Source organism: Desmodus rotundus, chromosome 3 (assembly GCF_022682495.2).
Source record: "Desmodus rotundus isolate HL8 chromosome 3, HLdesRot8A.1, whole genome shotgun sequence".
Taxonomy (NCBI): Eukaryota; Metazoa; Chordata; class Mammalia; order Chiroptera; family Phyllostomidae; genus Desmodus; species Desmodus rotundus.
In genome coordinates, this window is record NC_071389.1 from 152,095,040 (window position 1) to 152,115,162 (window position 20,123).

The 20,123-nt window shown below is 50.6% G+C and overlaps 1 protein-coding gene across 1 annotated transcript; it reads right to left on the reverse strand.

The window, feature by feature from the left end:
- Positions 1-260: 260 nt before the first annotated feature.
- On the reverse strand, positions 261-12,232 carry LOC112318611 (keratin, type II cuticular Hb5-like). Its single transcript, XM_024575832.2, has 9 exons — positions 11,810-12,232; positions 8,838-9,046; positions 7,337-7,397; positions 6,252-6,347; positions 5,372-5,536; positions 4,988-5,113; positions 2,672-2,892; positions 1,123-1,154; positions 261-412 (listed from the first exon to the last, which is right to left on the reverse strand). The coding sequence occupies exons 1-9, from the start codon at positions 12,230-12,232 to the stop codon at positions 261-263; spliced, it is 1,485 nt and encodes a 494-aa protein (XP_024431600.2).
- Between the last annotated feature and the right edge of the window lie 7,891 nt (positions 12,233-20,123).

Below are 20,123 nucleotides of genomic sequence, written 5' to 3' on the forward strand. Positions count from 1 at the left end.
AGGAGGAGGGAATCAATGGAAGTGGCAATGATGCCAAGCCCAGGGTTTGCACTCAGAGGAAATCACAACTCCAACAAGGAGGACACTGAGCATCAGTCTGGGTTCCCAGTAAGAGGAAATGATGAAACTGACATTTGGGCCTGAGAAAGAAAAGATTCCCCCCTGCTGCTCCCCACCCTTGCCCCTATCAGACCTCATCCACCCAGAGTCCCAGCACCCCACACCCACTCCCAACACCTAACCCCCACCCCCTACCCCTGCTATGCAAACCGCACAGATCTTGCACTGGAGCAGGGCCCTGCTGCAGAGGGGAAGCACAGGGCGCTGCTGCTGATGGCCATGCCGCCCAGGCCACGAGGGACAGTGGAACTGAGGTCCCCGCAGACCACACCGCCCTGGGAACGGCTCACACCTGTGAGTGGAGACACTGGGTCAGAATTCTCTCCATCCCAGACACGGTCTAACCCAGAATTTTGGGGAACCAATAATTAGCTCTCCTCACACTTCAAGGGACCAACCACATGAATCTTTTAAACCCATTGCCATTTGCTTCTCGAAGGAGCTTGGTTAGCGAATTGGACACCTAACTCTGCTTGAACCAGTCTAATGTTGAGATGTGTTTATTCAATCTTTGAGCAAAAACGGATTATCACAGCAGAGGAATCATCTAGAAATATGGTTACTGGGAAGATGAGAACAACAGACAGACACCTAGCCTAGGCTCTGTGTGCACATGGGATTATCCGACATAAAGATCTGAGAGTCGCCTGCAGTGACCCCAAATGATCAGAATGGACACCTAGTATCTCTTCTTATCAAAACATTGTACCACTTAAGGAGTGTTTTGTGTGAGATTGAAAGACTTAGGCTGATTCTGCAGAACCAGTTGCAGGGGGCAGGCAGAACTTGCCACATTCATCAGCCTAGACTCCATGGATGTTCCAGATGGATCCACGTGGGGTCAGACATTTTGGACCATCAATTTGTGCAGATCCCAGAGACCTCATCTACCACCACCCTCCCTAGAGCCCCACAGACAGAGGTTCAGTCACTATTTAGATGCAACCTAATATTAAGACTAGACACCCAAAAGAACCATGTCCACACACACCCCCAACTTACAGATGTTGACTGAGCCCACGCCTTCACACAGCCTGCAGGGGAGAGGAGAGAGTGAGCATTAGAACCAAGCTCCCTGCCCTTGCAGCAGGCCTATTCTCCTTCCTGAAGCAGGGGAGAGGGGGTGAGGGGCTGGGGTCAAGCTGTCCACCCACTGCAGATAGCATCAGGGTTGGCTCTGCTCCCCGGGATCCCCAAAGGACAGGCATATTAAAAGGCCAATGGCCACAATATGCAAAGCAGAATCCACTAAACTTTTTAAAATCTCATGTGTCAGAGACACTACATCATTCATTCTATGACTGAGTTATCAACACACCAATGATTATTATCACAATGAAAGTTTCCATGTGCAAAGGCCGAGTGCTTCACAGAATGCTAGTGAATGGGTTGGGTTAAGGGCACAAAGGAGGAGACAGCTCTGGTGGCTTCACCCAAAGTCCCGAGGAAATGAATGTAAAAGTTTACCTGCCTCGGTCAGGCATGGTGCAAGTCCAGCAGCACAGCCAGCTGCCTTGGGTGCTGCCCGTGTCAGATTTCAGACACTAACCGCATTCATGAGGAGCATGGGTACAGCCCTGCCTGGCTACCCTGGATTGAGATATTCTTATTCTGATAACAACCAGCTATTACTTTTGCTTACTATGTTCCATTAACTTATTTAATCCTTGCAACATCCTTAAGTGATGGGTCTTATGATTACCTGTTTTGTAGATGAGGACACTGAGGCATGGGGGTTCATAGCTAGAGCCGGGGTGTGAACCCAGATCTGGCTCACAGTTTGTGATCTGAACCTTGTACACTCTACTCCCCAGAGTAGCCTGCTGCCCACTGGTGGGACCCATCTAGGAGGCAATGATAATGTGGCAACCTCAAGGCTAGGAGCCCAGGCACTGTCCCAGGTGTAAAGCCACACTGTTCCTTCCCAAGCAGACTTCATCTACCTCCAATTCATGGTTGGAACTGTCTGAACACCCTGAAGTGTCCTGTCCCTTTTCTACCTCGTCCTCTGAGATGCCTCCAACAGCCCCCCTGGGACACTAACCTCCACCACCCCCACCACCCCTGCACCTGGGGGATGGATCTGTGCCCACCTCTGTCTTCCCCTGTGCTGCTCATTTCTATTCACCAGTCCTGAGCACCAAAGTATCTAGGTTTATAGGATTCATGTCTGCACCTCCCAAATCAAACGGCCTTTAACAAATCTTCTGAATGCTTGCAGTCTTTACAACCCACTGAGATGTGACTGCAGAAACGTCCTTTCAGGCAGCAGGGTACAGTCGTTGCCTTGGAATGGGCTTTAGGTACAGCTGAGGGGAGGGCAGTATAGGAGGGAAAAGATCACCGGAGTGCTAACCAGGAGACTGGCATCATTTCAGCTCAGCCACTAACGAGCTGCAGTTTTGGACCAAGCCCTTCCCCTCTCTGGGCCTCAGTTTTTCTATCTGAAGAATGGGGAAATGGCTGGACCACATGATCTCTAGAGTATTTCCCAGTTTTAATGCTGTCAGCCTGAGTGGGGATGGGAAGTGACCCTGAGTCCCATCCTCACCGGCTCTCCTCGCCCTCCAGCAGCTTGCGGTAGGTGGCGATCTCCACGTCCAAGCCCAGCTTGGAGTTCATCACCTCCTGGTACTCCTTGAGCAGGCACGCCATGTCCTGCTTGGCCTTCTGCAGGGCGGCCTCCAGCTCGGCCTGCTTGCAGCGGGCATCACTGACAGCCGTCTCACCCTGCTGCTCCGCCTGGGCCACAGCGACCTCCAGCTTGCAGCGCTGGGGGAAGGAGGGGAGAGAAGGAGTTTAAGGGGCACAGACTGTGGGAGGCCTGGTGGGTCTCCCATACCTTGATCATCCTGTTTCGCCTCCATTCAAAAAGGTCAACTTTTAAATTAACAAGGCAGGGAAATAATAGCCATTTGGAACTTTCTTCCTTTATTTTTACACCACTTCATTGTAAAATTCAAGTCCATGGTAAGCCATTAGAGGGAAGAAATGTTGGCTCTGGAATAGGACTGACAATAATTAGTGATACTATTTTATATTTGTTTACTGTCCTTAGTTTACAGGGCACTTTCAGAACAGGCATTGTTGTTCCCATTATGCAGATGAAGAAACTGAGACTCAGAGAGGCCGTGACTTCCCCTAAGCTACCCAATTAATTATTGCCAACCCCAGGTTTTCAGAGGCCACTGTACACAGTCTCATTCTTTGAGATCAGCAAACTAAAAACTCAGTTTTAAAAATGGGCTAAGGACTTGAATAGACATGTCTCCAAAGAAGACACAGATGTTCATCAGGTATATGAAAAACACACAGAATATCACTGATCATCATAGAAAAGCAAGTCAAAACTATAATGAGGATCACCTCACACCTGTCAGGATCTCATGTTGTATTCTTAAAACAATAAAATAAACATTTTTTAAAAGCATGCCAGCATGTAAGTAAAGATAACTTCTAATCTTCTCTAATTTCACTTCTGGAAAGTAAACCATCCTCACACTTCATTACCTCAGCCATTAGCAGCAACGGTTTGCTTGTGACACATCGTGCACAGTGGCAGAGAGCAGCGACCGGAAGGGGAGGACAGGAAGTGAGCCGGGCGTGTGGGAACTCAGCCTTATGGCAGAGGTGGAATCACAAGCCCGTGGGTAAAGAGCAGACTCCGTGATACATGTTCTTGCTACAGTATATGTAGAACATTTTAATGAAAACTCTACTTCTTGTATATACAAAAAATAAATTCCAGATGGATTAAAGGCCTAACCGCGAGAGTCAAAACTATAAACTAGCACAGGACAAAATGTGAGAGGCTACATCTATGACCGCAAGCCTTCGTAAGTATAACACAGACATGGGAAGAAGTGATGGGTTTGGTCATGTCCAGGGGAAAGATTTCTGTTCAATAAAGGGCACCAGAGCAAAGCAAACAGACAAGTGACAGGCTGAGAGGAGATTAATTGCAGCATGTGTGACTGATTAAGGACTACAATCTAGATAGAATGGGCAGAAGAATAATGCAAATCAGCAAGAAGAAGACAGGAATCACAATAGAAAAACAAGCAGATGATATGAATAGGCAATTCTTAGAAGAAGTACAAGTGAATAGTAAGTGTATGAAGGGACATTTGATGTCACCAGTTAACCAGAGAAACGAAAACTTAAATACCAGTTACATTCTGGTTCACACCTATCAGACGAACAAAAACTTGAAAGTCTGACGACAGCGCGTGCTGAAACTGGAGCCCTCGCACGCGGAAGGTGGGAGCGTGCACTGGCACCGCACCCCGCGAATACTTACAGGAAGTAAATAAGTGAATGTCTTACACCCCAACAATTCCACTTCCTGCTCCACACTTTCAAACATCTCTCATGTAGGTGTAAATGGAGATGTGTACAAAAGTGTTCGTGATACAACTGGTTGAAGTGGAAACTAAATGTCATCAACAGGGGAATGGGGAAAAAGCTACGGTTTATGAGTATTGCAAAATTCTCCAAAGGAGAAATAACAAAACAGATTATTTATAGCAGCATGCAAGGCTTTCAAAGACATAATGGCAACTGGCAAAGGGAAGAATCAAAATAACATTTATGGTATAATAACATTATGTAAAGTTAAAACACTAAAATGTTTAAAGTATATAGTATTTATATGTAAATATATGTGTGAAAGAGGAACCGTAAGGACATATATTAAATAGACGGACCAATCTTCTGCCCAGAATGTTTTGTGACTGCTGCTCCTTCAGATGCAGGTGGTTAAAATATAAGCCTCTCCAAAGACTGCAGGAGCCCTTCAAGGTAGAAGAAGAGCAGAAAGCAGATCAGAAGCAGCAGGTGTGCCAGGTGGCTCTCCGTGTCCCCATACCTGCTGCTTGGCATTCTCCACCTCGGCTGTCAGCCTCTGGATAGTGCGGTTCAGGTCGTTGAGCTCATCCTTCGTCCTACGGAGGTTCTCCCCCTGCTGGGTCACTGTGGCCTTCATCTCCTCACACTGCGGGTTGGCAGACAAACATGAGGAAAGTACCGATGATCGCTGCGTGGATGGAGCGTGTGCTGGGAGATCACTGACCTCTGCTCCCCAGCCCAGATTAACCAGACTACTGCTCTGAGATAGCCCCACCTCCTTCCCCTGCTCTGAACCTGGACCTCAGCTGCAGCCCCTCGGAGTGCCTGGGTGCATTTCCCAGGGAAGCTCCAGGTTCATGGCTATCTTCCCTGCCCAGCAGGGCAGCCTAGTCCTCCAGTTTACCTTGGTTTGGTACCAGGACTCCGCCTCAGCCCGGCTGCGGCTGGCCACGTCGTCATACTGAGCCTTGATCTCGGCCACAACCGAGTCCATGTTGAGCTCCCGACTGTTGTCCATCTTGACCACCACCGAGGTGTCAGAGATCTGTGACTGAAGGATGTGGATTTCCTGTAGGAGACAACAGCCAGGGCCTTCAGCTCCGAATCCCCTTCCAATTCCTGTCTCTCCAGGTAATCAATTCTTAGAAGAAGTACAAGTGAATAGTAAGTGTATGAAGTGTATGAAGGGAAAGCACTGTCCCAACTCTGAAACTTTAAGAATTAAATTAGAAAACTACTGGCTAGTCATGGAAATTTTAAGTGTAGCTTTAAGAGGAAAGAGCTGGAATGTGGGCCATGGCCTCCAGGCAACGAGTAAGATAGAATTCCATTAACACTGGGCTACACAGAGGCATGTTTCTCTGGTTGTGAACAAACTAGACTCCTATGCTTGAAGCCTAAACTCTCCAGATTAGCTGGAACTGTCTGTATTAGTCCAGCCAATCAGGTAAGGGCCAGATTTGGAGTCCTGGGTTTTCACAGTATAATTATTATCATATCTATATGGCTCTATTATCAAATCTCTACTTCATGTTGTGTAGACAGGTGGTGAATTGCAGCCTTTCAAACCATTAAAGGAAAGACAGCATCCACTGTCATTTTGAGAGGAGGCCTAAACAAGAGAAAAGTCTCCTTCACTCACAAAAGGAAAGGACGTTGAGATCCTAGACGAGTAAGGAATGGGCCACTTTCCCTAGAACCAAGGAACAAGGACAGGCCACACCCCAGGAAAACCCTCCTCTGCCTCCTCTCTCCATTGCTCTTCCAGAGACAGGGAGACTCACCTCCTCGTACAGGGCCCGCAGGAAGTGCATCTCCGCCCTCAGCGCCTCCACATTGGCCTCCAGGTCAGCCTTGCGCAGGTAGGCGCTGTCTATGTCCTGGTGAAGAAGACAGGAGAGTGGGGCATTCAGTGTCCCTGGACACTGCACTCTACAGTAGCACGCTGATGCCACCTCCTGGCCTGGCCCCACGCCCCTGCTCATCCAACCTACAATTGCAAGTCACCTTCAGGGCCCCGCTAGTAGGGACAAGGCCTTTGTTATCTGCCACTGCCATTACCTGCCATCGCAAACATCAGTGAGACCACGTGGGGTAGAAAGTGAAGAGAAGTCTGACCCCTAAAGACGTTTCCCAGTTCCTCCAGATCTGGGGACTTTGATGAAGCGGCTAGCCTAAATCGAAACCCAAAACCTCAGGCTGCTGCCACTAAGCCGCACTGGCCCACAGAGCATGACCATGTGGTGGCCACAGAGTCCCCAGTGCACCTCCCCAGTGGGTCATCCTTGGCACCCAGGTCAGGCAACACCCAACAGCCAAGGAGCTGACTTTGCTGCCTGAGACCAAGGTCACGCCTCTATGGGCAGATGTTTTGTTGTTTTCTTTACTGGCCCTCTCTCCTTTCTGTGATTCCTCACAAATAAAATAGCTGGTAAACACTTTATTTGTCAAGCTACCCAAGTATACACTTCAACTCAACAATTTGAAACCAAAGGGAAATTATTAACAGTTTTCTTTTCTTCTGTTTTTTCATCATCCGCAATTGCCACAGCTCACAAAATCACTAGAAAACTGAAAACCAACTGGGAGGCGATGTCGACATGAGAGTGAAATGGATTTAAAGTGACCATTTCAGTGAGTCAGAGAGTTTACAAAAGGTCAGACAGCAGTATGATGAGCTTCCTTTCTAAGAAGCCTCATCGACATGGTCTCAGTTCTCACGCAAGGGCCATGACGGCTTCCGAACCTGGACCTGGACCAACCTCCATTTGCCAGGGGACATGAGTGCCCTGCTACCCCGACTTTGGTCATGTCTCGAGCATCCACCATTCAAGCAGTAGCTGCTTGACTCACAGGAAGAGTCACTCACCTTCTTCAGCACCACAAACTCATTCTCAGCCGTGGCCCTTAGGACCACCTCTTCTTCATACCTGAGGGGAGAGAGTACAGGCCTGTGGGCTGTGGGCTGGGGGCTGGGGGCTGGGGGCTGGCTAGTGAACCTAAGTTTTCAAGACTCCCTGGTTCTGCCTTTGACTTTCTGCGTGCCTTGGGAGAAGAGGCTTAGCCTCTCTCAACGTCTATTGCTCAGCCACAAAGAACCCATCAAAGGACTCTGAACATGGTGGCCAAGTCCCTGGTTTCCAGTCCAAGCTCGGAAGTGAAGTCCCTGCAAAAGCTCAGGCAAGTCATTTACTCTGTCTGCACCTTGTGTTAAATTGTCTGGTATGCAGCAAGGCACTGAGAAGTCTGTGGGATGAATGAGAGAGTTGCTCCAAAGAGTCCTGCATCCCTAAAATTGTGCACAACATAAAGCTCCATGAAGCCATTCCCGTGATGTTCTTTTCCCCCTCCCCCAATATCCAAGGACTTGAAATACTGGAAGCAACCCGCTCTGCCCAGACTGCTGGGGGACACTTCCACAGTCCTCCTCCACCAGCCTTGTTCTTTTGCTCTTGTCCATGAGGCCTTATCCCCAGAGCAGTCTCACTCCTGTTGACAAGGGAGACCAAAGTTCCCAGAGCACTGTTTTCACAACTTTGTAATTACAGGGTAATTTGGGGCTGCTATAAACTCTGAGCTCTGTGATTACCAGCCCTCACATTCCCAGAGTGGGAGACGGACTTCGACACCTGCAAACAGAATTGGGTCGGTACTTCCCCCAGGGGAAGTGAAGACCCATTTTTGTGTCTATCTGGATGGTAAAACCTGACCTTCCAAGACCAGGAATCCAATTACTTCCAGAATTACCATAAGTGATTATGTCAAAATCACTCTGTCTGCATCTACCAGATAGAGTGGGGCAAGTTAAGTGGGGTAAAACTAGATAATGGCTAAACTAAACAAGGCAGGTTAAAATAAAAGATTTCCATGGACTTTTGAATTGCAGAGCCTTGCGGAACAAAAGCCTGATGATTTAAGCCTGGTGTAAATAAAAGAAGTATCCGACGTTATCGGATATCTTGAATGGCATCAGCCCAATCATTTCAGGAATTCTCTTCCAGGATCTTTCCCTCCCACCCATCCTGACACCAACTGCCTCTCACATTCAGCTTTCCTGCCCCACTGATCTCAGTCCTCCTGTTTTGTTTCTTCTCTCTCCATCTCTGCGCCAGTCTGCACCCCGGATGCACGTCCCACCCCTCCCAGGCTATGAGGACCCCTTCTCTCCCGACTGTTCACCAGTCCCAAAGATGAGCTAGCTGCAAGAGCTTGGAGCCCAGACAAGACGGAGCAGACTGATAAAGAGAACCATCTGACTGGTAGCCTGGAATGACCCTGACCTTCAAACACGTCTGTCTCCAGGATAGTTGTATGGACCCAGCCAAGATCTACCCCACTTCTATAACCACCCCTGGCTCTGTCATGCTTACTTCTTCTTGTAGCCCTCCAGCACCTCCTGCACGTGGTTGAGCTCTGAGGCCAGCCTCCCACTGTCGGCCTCCACACACTCGGCCTCCCGTCTCAGCGTTTCGATGTAGCCACTGAACAGAGGCCCCAGGTTGCTCTCACAGCACTTGCGGTTCTGGTAGAACTGCCACTTGGTCTCCAGCAGCTTGTTCTGCTGCTCCAGGAAGCGCACCTGCCGCCCAAGGATGGGGAAAGAGGCTCAGTGGGGCATCTGGGAAGGTGCCTCCCCCCCCCCCCCCAGAACTCTCTCTCTGCCCTTGGGGATGGACCCAACTTGCAGCAGGTTGAGGCCTTCTCCCAAAGACCAAATCATCTACAGTGTCTGAAAGCACAGTTCACAATCGTTCCCTAAGTAACTTCCCCTCACCCCATCCCCATCTCCCAGAAAAAGCACCCAATTCACATGGGATTTGTTTATTCCGCACAGAATGAAATAACATCCGATCCTGAAAAAATACTGTAGACCACATGTGGTAGCTCAAAATCGGCCCTCCAAGGTGGCCACGTTCTAATCCCTGGAACCAGGGGCTGTGTGGCATTACAGGAGAGAGGGACCTCACAGATGGAATTAAGGTTACAGACCTGAAAATCAGGAGATCATCCTAAATTATCCTGGTGGACCCCACAGTAGTTATGTTTCAATGTGGAAGAGGAAGGCAGAAGAATAAGAGAGATGTCCAAAGAAGGAGGCAGAGGAGAGATTTCGAACACGAGAAGCCAGAAACACTCAACCACTATTCCCAGCTTTGAAGATGGAGAGGGGGCCGTGAGTCAAGGAATGCAGGCAGGCAGGCAGCCTCTGGAAACTGAGGACACCCCCCACCCCGTCAACTAGCCAGCAAGGGGACAGGGACCTCAGTCCTACAATCACACGGAACTCAGTTCTGCCAAGAACCTGAACATCCCTGGAAACAGGCCTCCCCCTGGGTCTCCAGAAAGAACTGCAGCCCTGCTGACAGCTCGGTTTCAGCCTCGTGAGATAAATGTATGTTGTTTTAAACTGCTAAGTTTGTGGGAATATTTACGGCAGTGATTTAAAAATGTTGCCACCATGACCCTCCCTCACTCTGCCTCTGGGGGCCCGGGAGGGAGAATCCTGGAACAGCAGTTAGGAGATCGCCCACTGCCTAACTCGCCCCCAAGCAATCCACTGCGCCTCGTTCTCTCTGAGTCTCATTGTAAACCAAGGCAGCGGGAACACATTGTCCTCTACACGGGCAGCTCCCAGGCCCTGTCTGACCCACAGGCATGTTTTATTTGACTGCACTGTTTTATAAAAATCTGATTAACTACCAACATTTAATAACTGAGTGACTTTAGGCAAGACTCTAGAGTTCCCTGACCTTGACAAACCGGACGCTCACACAATGCTGGGCCGGTGGCTGAGGTGAGTGGCAGCCACAGCCTCTGCCCCTGTCAGCGGGCACACCTCTCAGCTTGGTTTCATGCACCAAGCACCGTGCAGTTGCTGGTCCTAAACTATGATCTCCTCTCAAGCCCTAAACTTCTGGGAGCACAAGCCTTGTATAAAGAAAGGAACTCTCAATGAATGGCCCATGCTTGTGGAAAAAGCAACCAAAACCCTGGTTATCCAAAAGGCATCTGCCTGGGGTCTCCACATGCAGGCCCAGGTGGTGAGGGCAGCTCTCTGGCCTGCCTGCTCTGCAGGCTCAAACCCACCACATTGATGCACCTTGCATGTCTGGTGCTCGTCCTAAAGGAAGAATGTTGGGAGGAGGTGAGTGGCTGGCAGCAATCCCAGGGGAGGGACTGACTCTTCCCAACAGAGAGAGCAGTATACCTGGGTGATGCCCAAAAGGCCACATGTAAAGATTCCTTTCGAGCCTGCATGTTCACGGTCCTCACCGTGCTTTTGAACAAATTAGGAAAAGGTACCCCCCCTGGCAGATGTAGCCCTCTGCCAGGGCACACAGCCTGGTGAGCAGAGCAAGCGCTGGATTTCAACCTCCCCCTCATCTGTCTTGGTGGGAGTATTCATGCAATGAATAGCCCTCACGATCCTAGGGTCAGCTTCTGCGGGCCAATAGAAGAGCGGTTTGGACAGCCAGTAGCATGCTAAGAACTGATGCACAGCACCTTCGCTTGCAGGCATGCCTATTTCTGGCGTTGGTGTTTGTCTGGGAGCAAAGCTCCCACCCACATTGCCCGGTGTGCACCTTCTGGGTGTAGCTGTACACACCACTGAGCCCTGGAAGATGAACCTTTCCTTCCTTGGACTCCAGAGGCTGTCCTCCCCCAAACATCGGATTGCAGGCTCTCGGGGGCTATCACTGAATCAAAGGAAACCAGAGCTGTATATCCAGCCACAGGAGGGCTCTGAAACCACAACATTGGAAAAGCACGATTCAACAGTCCCTCTGGGGACCTCTCTTAAGTTTCTCAACTCATTGTCTTTCATCTATGTAAGTGTTCGGTAGGGGAGGGCACCTGGGGCAGAAGTCCTGGGAATTCACAGCCTTCCTACGGTGTCCCTGCCAGGAATGAGTAGGAAAGGAGCTTTTGGCCCTTCTTTGTCCTGGCTCCCCTCTGCATGCTGGGGATGGCAACATCTCTTTCAGGAGCAGTGTCAGACACCAGCCTTAGCAGAGATGCCCACCGTGCCCACCCACTCGCTGTGTGATGGCTGAGACCCAGAGGGGGGGGCCCCAGACACACATTCAGATCTTGCTGGGAAGGGTCAGCAGCAGGAGTAAAACTTCCTGCTCTGGCCAGTGGTTTCACATCCATTATTGCAATTTTGACTCTCATGACAACATCTGAAAACCAATACCCTGATTCAGTCATGTTCCTGAGGCCACATGCTCATCAGTAGCAGGGCTGGGACCCCTAGAATTTGAGCCCAGCCAGTCATTGGGTTCCAAGTCCCTTGCCACTTCTTAAGCCACAAGCCCCAGGGGACAAGCCACAGACCCACCTTGTCGATGAAGGCAGCAAACTTGTTGTTAAGATGCTTGATCTGCTCCTTCTCCTCATGCTTCACGCACTGTGCGTTGGGGTCTATCTCTAGGTTGAGGGGCGTGAGCAGGCTCTCGTTGACTGTTACAGTGGTGATACAGGGCGGGCTGGCCCCACAAAGGCCACCTGCTCTGTAGCCAAAGCTTCCCCCACTGCGGAGGGGGCGCATGCAGCTCACCGCAATCCGTGGGGACCCCACCACACACAGGCTCCGGCTGCCAAAGCCCCCGAGGCGCCTGTAGCCCGGACCCCCACGACTGCCCCCTCGGTAGGCCATGGCACTGACCCAGCTCTGAGCCCCAGGCTTGGGCACGACGGCAGAGCAGGAGCTAAAATTCCTGCCCGCGTAGCCAGAGCTGATGCAGTAGGAACGGCTCGCCATGCCTCTGCTCTGTAGGCAATGCCAGGGAAGGTGGAGGGACTGAAGGACACCAGGTCTCGTGCCAGAGACCTGTGAGTGCTCCTGCCTTTTATAGGGCAGACAACAGGCCTCCGTATAACATGAAAGGCAGGAGAAAGTTATTAATGCCATTTATGAGCGTGAGAACCACCCCCAGGGGAAAAATTGAGAAGGAAAACTGAAACTTGCCACCTTTAATGGTATATCAAGGAGACCCTGAATCCCAATAAACCTGTCCCCTGCATGTTCAACCCCACAAGCCCAGACATATCTATCTATCCAGTCCTAACTCTTCTCTAGTCCTATGAGCAGACCTCAGGTCATTATCCCACATAGGCAAGCAGAGGCCTGGGCCAGCACATTCCTGAGACTTGAAGGGCCCTGTGTCCTACCAAGGTCCCCAGCCGTATTTCCAGGCAGATCACATGTTTCCCTTCTAAGGCTTCAGGGATGCCCAGCTCATCCTCCCAGGGAGAGCGCACATGGAGTGAGCCTCGTCAAGCCTTCCATTATTGCTCTGAACTACAGTTCACCTTACAGTAGAGTCATCACAGTTGGTACGCCCCCTTGGATTCAGAAAGCATGTCTTCTCTACTTTTATATCCCTCGTGGCAACCAGCAGATAGTAGGTCCTCAGGAAGTATTGCCTAAATGGAATAGACTACATGCAGGAAGGAGCAGCCACTAACTGGAGAGGTTCTTCATCTGGTCATCTAGAATATTAGCTGGTCCTCCACCATGTGCCCAGTGTAAGAGGTAGTTTGGAGGAGGTGCCTTTATTCACAGGCAAGTGCTGAGGTCCCACCAGAACAAAGCATTAATTTAGATGCTGAGGGAAATCGAGCTTAGGTGCACAGAGTTTGCCCTCAAGGAAGCTGGGTCTTGTGGGGAGACCAGACAGGGGCAGGAAAGACCCATGGCAGGAGAGGGAAAAGATGACTGAGAAAGCAGAGGGAGTGCTCTTGGTTTTGAGGAGCCACTCACTCATGGCAGGGGAGGGTCACGAAGGGTGGAGACCTAAAGCAGGTCCTAGAGGTTGGTGAGATTTGGCAGAGAGAAGCGAGGCAAGGATTCAAGCCTGACCCTCTGGTCTTGAGAGGGGCAATTACCCAGGTCTTGAGATCCCTTGCAAAGCCAAGGCCCTCTCACCTTCATCCTATAGCACTCAGGAAGAGCTGGATGGAAATGCAACCCAATGGGGAGAGCACCTGCCTCCTTGAAAGAGTACATTGGCAGCCCCAACTATAATCATGCCAATGCTCCCAGCTCCCCAGGCCCTTGAGTAAAGCTCTCATTGCAGAGGATCTCTGTGCACCAAAACAAGAACAAGAAAGAATCTTCCAGAATGCCCCCTCTGCAGGGGGCAAATGAAATAAGAGAGAATGGGGAGTCTTTCTGGTCTTTCTCTTTCTCTCCCTCTGTCTCTCTGTCTCTCTGTCTCTGTATCTCTGTCTCTCTGTCTCTCTCTCTCTCTGTTTCTCTCTCTCTCACACACACACACACACACACACACAAAACACTCCCTGTGGGGAATGTAGGGATGGATCCAGAGGAAGCAGGTGCTGCCCCAGGAGTGCAGGTCTGAGATAAGGACCTTGTTTCTGCATCTGAGGACAAGCTCCAAGAATGAGCCGCCAAGTCAGGAGGGTGGGCTAGGGAGACACCCTGTGAACTGAACTCCCATGGAAACGGCTTACTCCAGTCCTTTGTTCTTGAAGCCACACACCTGCCTCAGCAGAAGCACAACTCCCACACTAGCCTCACTGATAAGGAGGAGTCGAATGTGCCAGAAGGCGAGAGAGCTCCTCCATGGTAAATGTGCTGAGCAAGGCCAGCAAAACAGAAATTGAATTCAAAACTGATGCTCTAGAAGGGACCTGCTTCACATTGGTCTCTATTTGTTTCTCTCTTCCATGCAACAAGTGTTTATTGAGTACCCACTATGTGCCAGGCATCATTCTAGGAGCTTGGGATGCATCAGTGAATAAAATAAAGATGTGGGAGGTATCAACAGTAAACTTAAATGAACACACTACATGTTAGATGGTGATAAGTGTTATCAAAAGAAGTAATAGAACAGGATAAGGAAACTCAGGAGAGCTGGGATAAAGGCAGGGTCCAACTGTAACAGGTGGTGCAAGTGGGCTGCACTGAGAGGGTGGCGTTGAACAAAGATTTTAGAGGAAGTAAGGGGATGAGCCCTGTGGGCAGAGGAAAGAGCCAGTGCAAAGTCCCAAGGTGGGAACAGGCCTGGTATGTTCCCACCAGGAGCAAAGAAGCCCTTGTGGTTTGCAGAGCAGGAGCAAGAGAGCTCTGTGTGCAGTGAGTTCGGGAGGTCCAGGGAGGCAGGCGCTCCACTCCGACCCTGGAGGGCCAGCAGGCCATGGGAGGACTTCAGCTCCCACTGAGCGCAGTGGGGAGTTTCGGGGGGGGGGGGGGGCTCTGTGCAGAGGACAGACGTGATCACATGATCACAGTGATGTGATGGCTGCCCAGAAAACGGAGTGTAAGAGAGGCAACGGCGAAAGGAAAGAGAAGGTCAGGAGGGTCCCGAAGTAATCCCAGGGAGCTAATAGAGGCTTGTGCCAGGACAGAAGCCCTGGGCAGTGTGAGAAGAGAAAAGCTTTGGCTGAAATTCAAAGAAAAATTTGAGAATAGATTTCGTGACAGATTGAATTTGAGATGTGAGAGAAGGGGAGGAGTCGAGAATGCCTCCACATTTTCTTGTGGGTTAAACTTTTCTCCACAGTAGAGTAAAGCAGTGACGCAGTGGGGAAATGCCAAGGTGAGCACCCAAGTGCTTCTCCTGGCTCTGCTGACTCTGCAACTTGGTGCAAGGCGCCTCCCCACTGTTCACAATGGTACATGTGAGGGTTGAACCAGACGACCCGCAACGTCGCCTAGGAAAGCCATGAGTCTATTTTTTGTTGGAAATCCTTTAGAGTCCATCATTCCACTGGGCCCATGCTAAATACACTGGATGGATGGATGGATGGATGGATGGATGGATGGATGGATGGATAGATAGATACACACACATATCACTTAATCAATTCCCAGCACTACACATGGGTCTATAAAACCTCTTGTAATCTCTTTTTGTGGGAGTCTTAGTGCATCCATTCTGCCAACTCAGGCAGGGAGGTGTGACTGTGTAAGAAAAGTCTTGTTTGGTTTCGGTGCCACCCCCCTGTACAAATCTCCATGCAGAAGAGCACCCTACAGAGTTGGCATCATTCTTGGAAGGCTCTGTGCTGAAAGTCAGTTAATTGGGTGGGGGTGGGGTCTGGAAGGGCCACAGGGAGGGCTGGAGAGTGACGAGAAATATTAGGGTCAACTTTGATCTGCAGGTAAATTATCGGGTTGTCAGTTTCTTGCCGGTATTGTGAAATCTGCTTAGTTATCTCCTAAGCCACACTTTCTGCCTACACAGACTCAGTCTGATGCAGTGCTGGCCAGGCTCTGGCTGCACTTTCCCTCATGTGCACTGACCACCCAGGAATGACCTGCTCCAGACATGTCCTCCAGATGTCATGTGACCGTTTTATCATTTCCAAAAGTGCTTCCTTCCCCAGCGTGACAATCAGGAGATCACCATCTCTCCAACCTCAGGGCCTGCTTTTGCTCTCCAAGGACCCACATTTCTGACAATTGTGCCCATCATTTCTACCGTCGTCCAGTCCCCCTAGAGCGATGTTGTCTGACCCGAGGCCTGCAGAGCCCTAAGGAGATGCGGTGTCACTGTCATGACCCTGACCTCTTCTCTCACCCTGTGACTGTCTCCTGCTTTTCCAAGGGGGGTCTTGGATTTCTTCCTGACCTCGCCAACATCGTGAGGGTGCCTCCCCAAAATAAAAATCCAGAAGGGAGGATCTCAGCTTGAGTGATCTGCTGTGCTCAACCTCTGAAGGAATGTTGGCAGTCCCTGGCCAGATTCCTCAGCTGGAACACCACCAGATTCCGGGCTGGAGCGTGGGAGGCCCTGTCAGCGGAGGACACAGCTGCCAGGGAACTCTGATCATCCCCTGCCAAGGCGGCCCGGTCCAGTGTTCCTGTTTGGCAGCAAGCCTTTCCCAAGTACCTGAATGTGTCTGACAAGGGTATTATGGCCACACAAGCTGGAGCTCTGTGGCTTAGGGTAGCATGGTGGCCATTGAACACCTGTTCTCCCCCCCATCCATGAGTCCTTGTCCTGGCCTCAGCCACTCATCCACTCAATCACCAATTACTTACCAAGTGTCTGGGTGTTGTACATCTTACTAGACGTTAGAGACATCGAGATGGGCAAAAACCTGTTCTGTCCCCAAGTGGCTCACAGCCTAGTGGTCCCAGTGAAAAAATCAGTCACCTACAGTGAGATAACAGATATGTGCAGGATACCTGAGCCTAGTCCTGAGTTCCCAAACACAAGGGATAGAGTGCACAAAGGTATGGAGGCATGAGCAAGAATGACCCATCCAGGGCCGGAGCAGCTACTGGAGTGTGGCTGGAGCACAGGGCATTCTCTGAAAGGTGACAAGACGCAAGGTCGGAAACATAAGCAGGCCAAGACACGGGGCTCATGGGTGAGCCTTCTAAGCGTGTATGTAGACTTCGTCCCATCAGCAGTGCAGATTTTCCCTCTAATGGTGACGTACAGAGGCAGGTGGGTTGGGATAGATAATGACAAATGCATGGATGGATGAGCGGTAGGAAAGTGGCTGGGTGTGTGGTCAGATCAACAAAGTAGTAGGATTGAAGAGTAGATTGTGAGAACATCATAAAAAGCAGAAAATCCAGTTAGCAAGCTCTTCGGTGAAATGAAATGCGAAATAGCATGGGCCTGAGCTAGGACAGTGTTGGAGAAGTGGAGAAGAAATGGAAAGAACCACAAGGTGTTAGAAGGACTTGTCAATTTAGTGAATGTGGGGAGAGAGGAGAGGAGTCAAGATGATGATTCTCGGGTTGGCGGCTAGTCCCCGCAAGAACCTTGGACCTGGCCACCACCCCTCATGGTCACAGGCCCCAAAGATGGTCTGGGAGGAAAGCTGAGCTGTAAGGGTCACAGTCTGGCAAGTGCTCAGCAGCATGGAGGGCAAGATGCGGCCAAACATTGCAAAGCAGCGCCAGTGTCGGAGGACTTCACGGGACTCAACCCTCAAACCCAGGGCTCATAGGACCACCACCAACCCTGGAGGCAGCCCTGGAGCCTGCTGCTCCCACCAGCTGCCACTCCGGTGGAGCCCTGTTTGGCAGTGCCTCCCTGATGCAACGTGGGTTGAAAAACCTCAAAAAAAAAGGAGGTGGAAGTGTATGACGAAAGACCTCACCCCAGTGAGCTGAGCCGTTAGAACCAGAAACAGGCTAGCCAGCCATGGGGAGGTGGCTTAAGGGTGGAGAGAGAAGAGGTTTGAGAATAGCTTAAAACTGAAATTTTACAATGAGTTTAGAACTCCTTAAATTCTGGAGTGAGATGATTCTAATAATAAAGAGAGGTTGCAAATTATAGACCCCAGACAAGAGGTAACTCGGCTGTGTAGTAATCCACCCCGAAACCAAGCAGCTTTAAAAACCAGCCTTTGTTTCACTCGTGAATCTGCAGTCTGGGCAGCGCTCAGCAGGGCCAGCTCACGTTTCTATCTGAAAGTGCCCCTGCTCCCCTAGGCAGCACCCAGCGGTGCACGGTGTCCAGAGCAGTGGCCCCTCGGCCTTCTGATGCTCAGACCACACAGGGAAGAGGGGCCACTCTAAGCCTCCTCACTGCTTCTGGAGGGACACTGCTGGCTAAGACAGCACCCAGCCAGCATCCGGTGTGCCCGGGGCCCCAAGGCCCAGCCCTGTGGGGAGTCCTGAAGAAGAGGGGGCTTGGTGTCTGTCATGGGGGTGGGGGTGGGGTGGGGGAGAACTGTGGAGGGAACAGGGAAAGCAGCTGTGCCCCCAGGCGCTAAGCAAGGCTGCTGGGGAACAGGCTTGAGGTCGTGGGGTGCCCAGAGAGGTGGAGGACCGCCAATGGGCTGAAGCTGCAGGGGTCTGAGCTTTGGGCCTCTGCATAAGGGGCTCTTCCAGGACTGTCAACCTGGTCCATGAGACAGGGAGGCAGCCAGCTGTCCCAAGGGTGCCGTGGGACACGGTGCCCTCCAGAGCTCCCCAACTCCAACCACTCAGAAGGCTCGCCAGAGAAGGAGGAATTTCAGGACACAAACAGGAAGAAAACTTGGCCCCGACACACTTCTAATTGCCCCTTTCCTGTCTTACTCCAGGAGCTCGCCCAGTTGCAGCACATCCATGTGATGTACAACCTGTTTCACAGACCAAAGCTCTGAGCTCTGGAGCTCAGAGAAGCCTGTGGGGCTGTGTGAGTCACCGCTGTGCTGCACAGGTGCCTGAGAAGAGGCTCTCCTGGAATGCCACACTGCTCCCACTAGAGAGCACCCTAGGCTGGCTGCGGAAGGCACCCACTGCCATCAGGGGGAAAGCCCTCTTCCTCCAGGAAGCCTTCTCAGGTTGATTGACACACTGTGTGGCTTCCCTGGCTCTTTCCAGCCTGGATTGTTCACTCTCCCAGCAGCTTCCCTCCAAGTGCTCAACACCCCATGGTGTATCCTCCCAGGGGGGCCCGCAGTCACCACCCCAACATGATAACCTCCTAACAGATCTGTGTACCAGGCTTTCCTCTTCTGTTCCAACTTATGACTTGACAGTTTCAGATCCCTAAAAACCTGCTTCCAAGACACATCTGCCCAGGCATCAAAGGCTCCGCAGATGTCGGAAGGCTCTGTAGCCGATCCTCTAGGTCATCTCCTAGTCCTTCCCACTCCCTTTATTTTATGTTCTGTTTTTCTTTGGAGCTTCCTAAGCAGAAAGCTGTACCCATCAGCCTCCGGTCCTTCGCACAGTATCCTCACCAGCCCACAGAAGCCCCTTCTCTGTTTCGCTCATCTGTTCCCCTCATTTCCCTCCCTCCTCCCATTCTCCTCACCATAGACACCCACTATAACACAGGACGCCACCCCAGATGTGTGCCCGTTACTGTGCTGTAAGTAGCAGTGCTTTCGGAGTGCGTGTGTTTTACTCAGATCAATGGTACTGTTCTGACATTTTTAACCCAACACATGTTGGCCACATTCCTGCCCCACCCCCCACGTGTGAGGGTTCCCATCCTCCCAACTGCCCATCATTCTGATTGTAAAAAGACACCTCATGGTTCCAGGCTGCATCGTAGGATGGCGAGAGTCATTCTCTTTCCATGCACATGTTGGCCGTTTAGTCTTTCCCTTTGGGGAACTGTGCAGGCTCTGGCTAGCTTTCCACTGGGCTTCCTGTCTTGGACTTGCTGTTCTGTAGGAGTCATTTACATATTGTAGATGTTAAGCTTTTTTGAGGGTATCAACTTTCTTGATTTTTTTTCTCTATAGTCTTTCATTGAACTACAATTCTTAATTTTGATGTGGTCATATCAATCAATTTTTTTACCTTGTCATTTTGGTTTTTAAGACTTACTTAAGCCCTGGCTGGTGTGGCTCAGTGGATTGAATGCTGGCCTGTGAACCAAAGTGTCTCTGGTTCGACTCCCAGTCAGGGCACAGGCCTGAGTTGCGGGCCAGGTCCCCAGGAGGGGACACATGAGAGGCAACCACACATTGATGTTTCTCTCCCTCTCTCTCCTTCCCTTCCCTTCTCTCTAAAAATAAATAAATAAAATCTTTTTTAAAAAAAGACTTACTTAAGAAATCTCTCCCCACTCCTAAGTTACAAGGATGTTCTCTTACATATCCCTGTGTTTGCTTTACAGTTTAAATTTCCATGTCCAGACCTTTCACCCATCTGAGGCCTCCCGTCGTACACGGTATAAACTGGATTCCCACTCTAACTTCCCATATGGTGAGTCCATCTT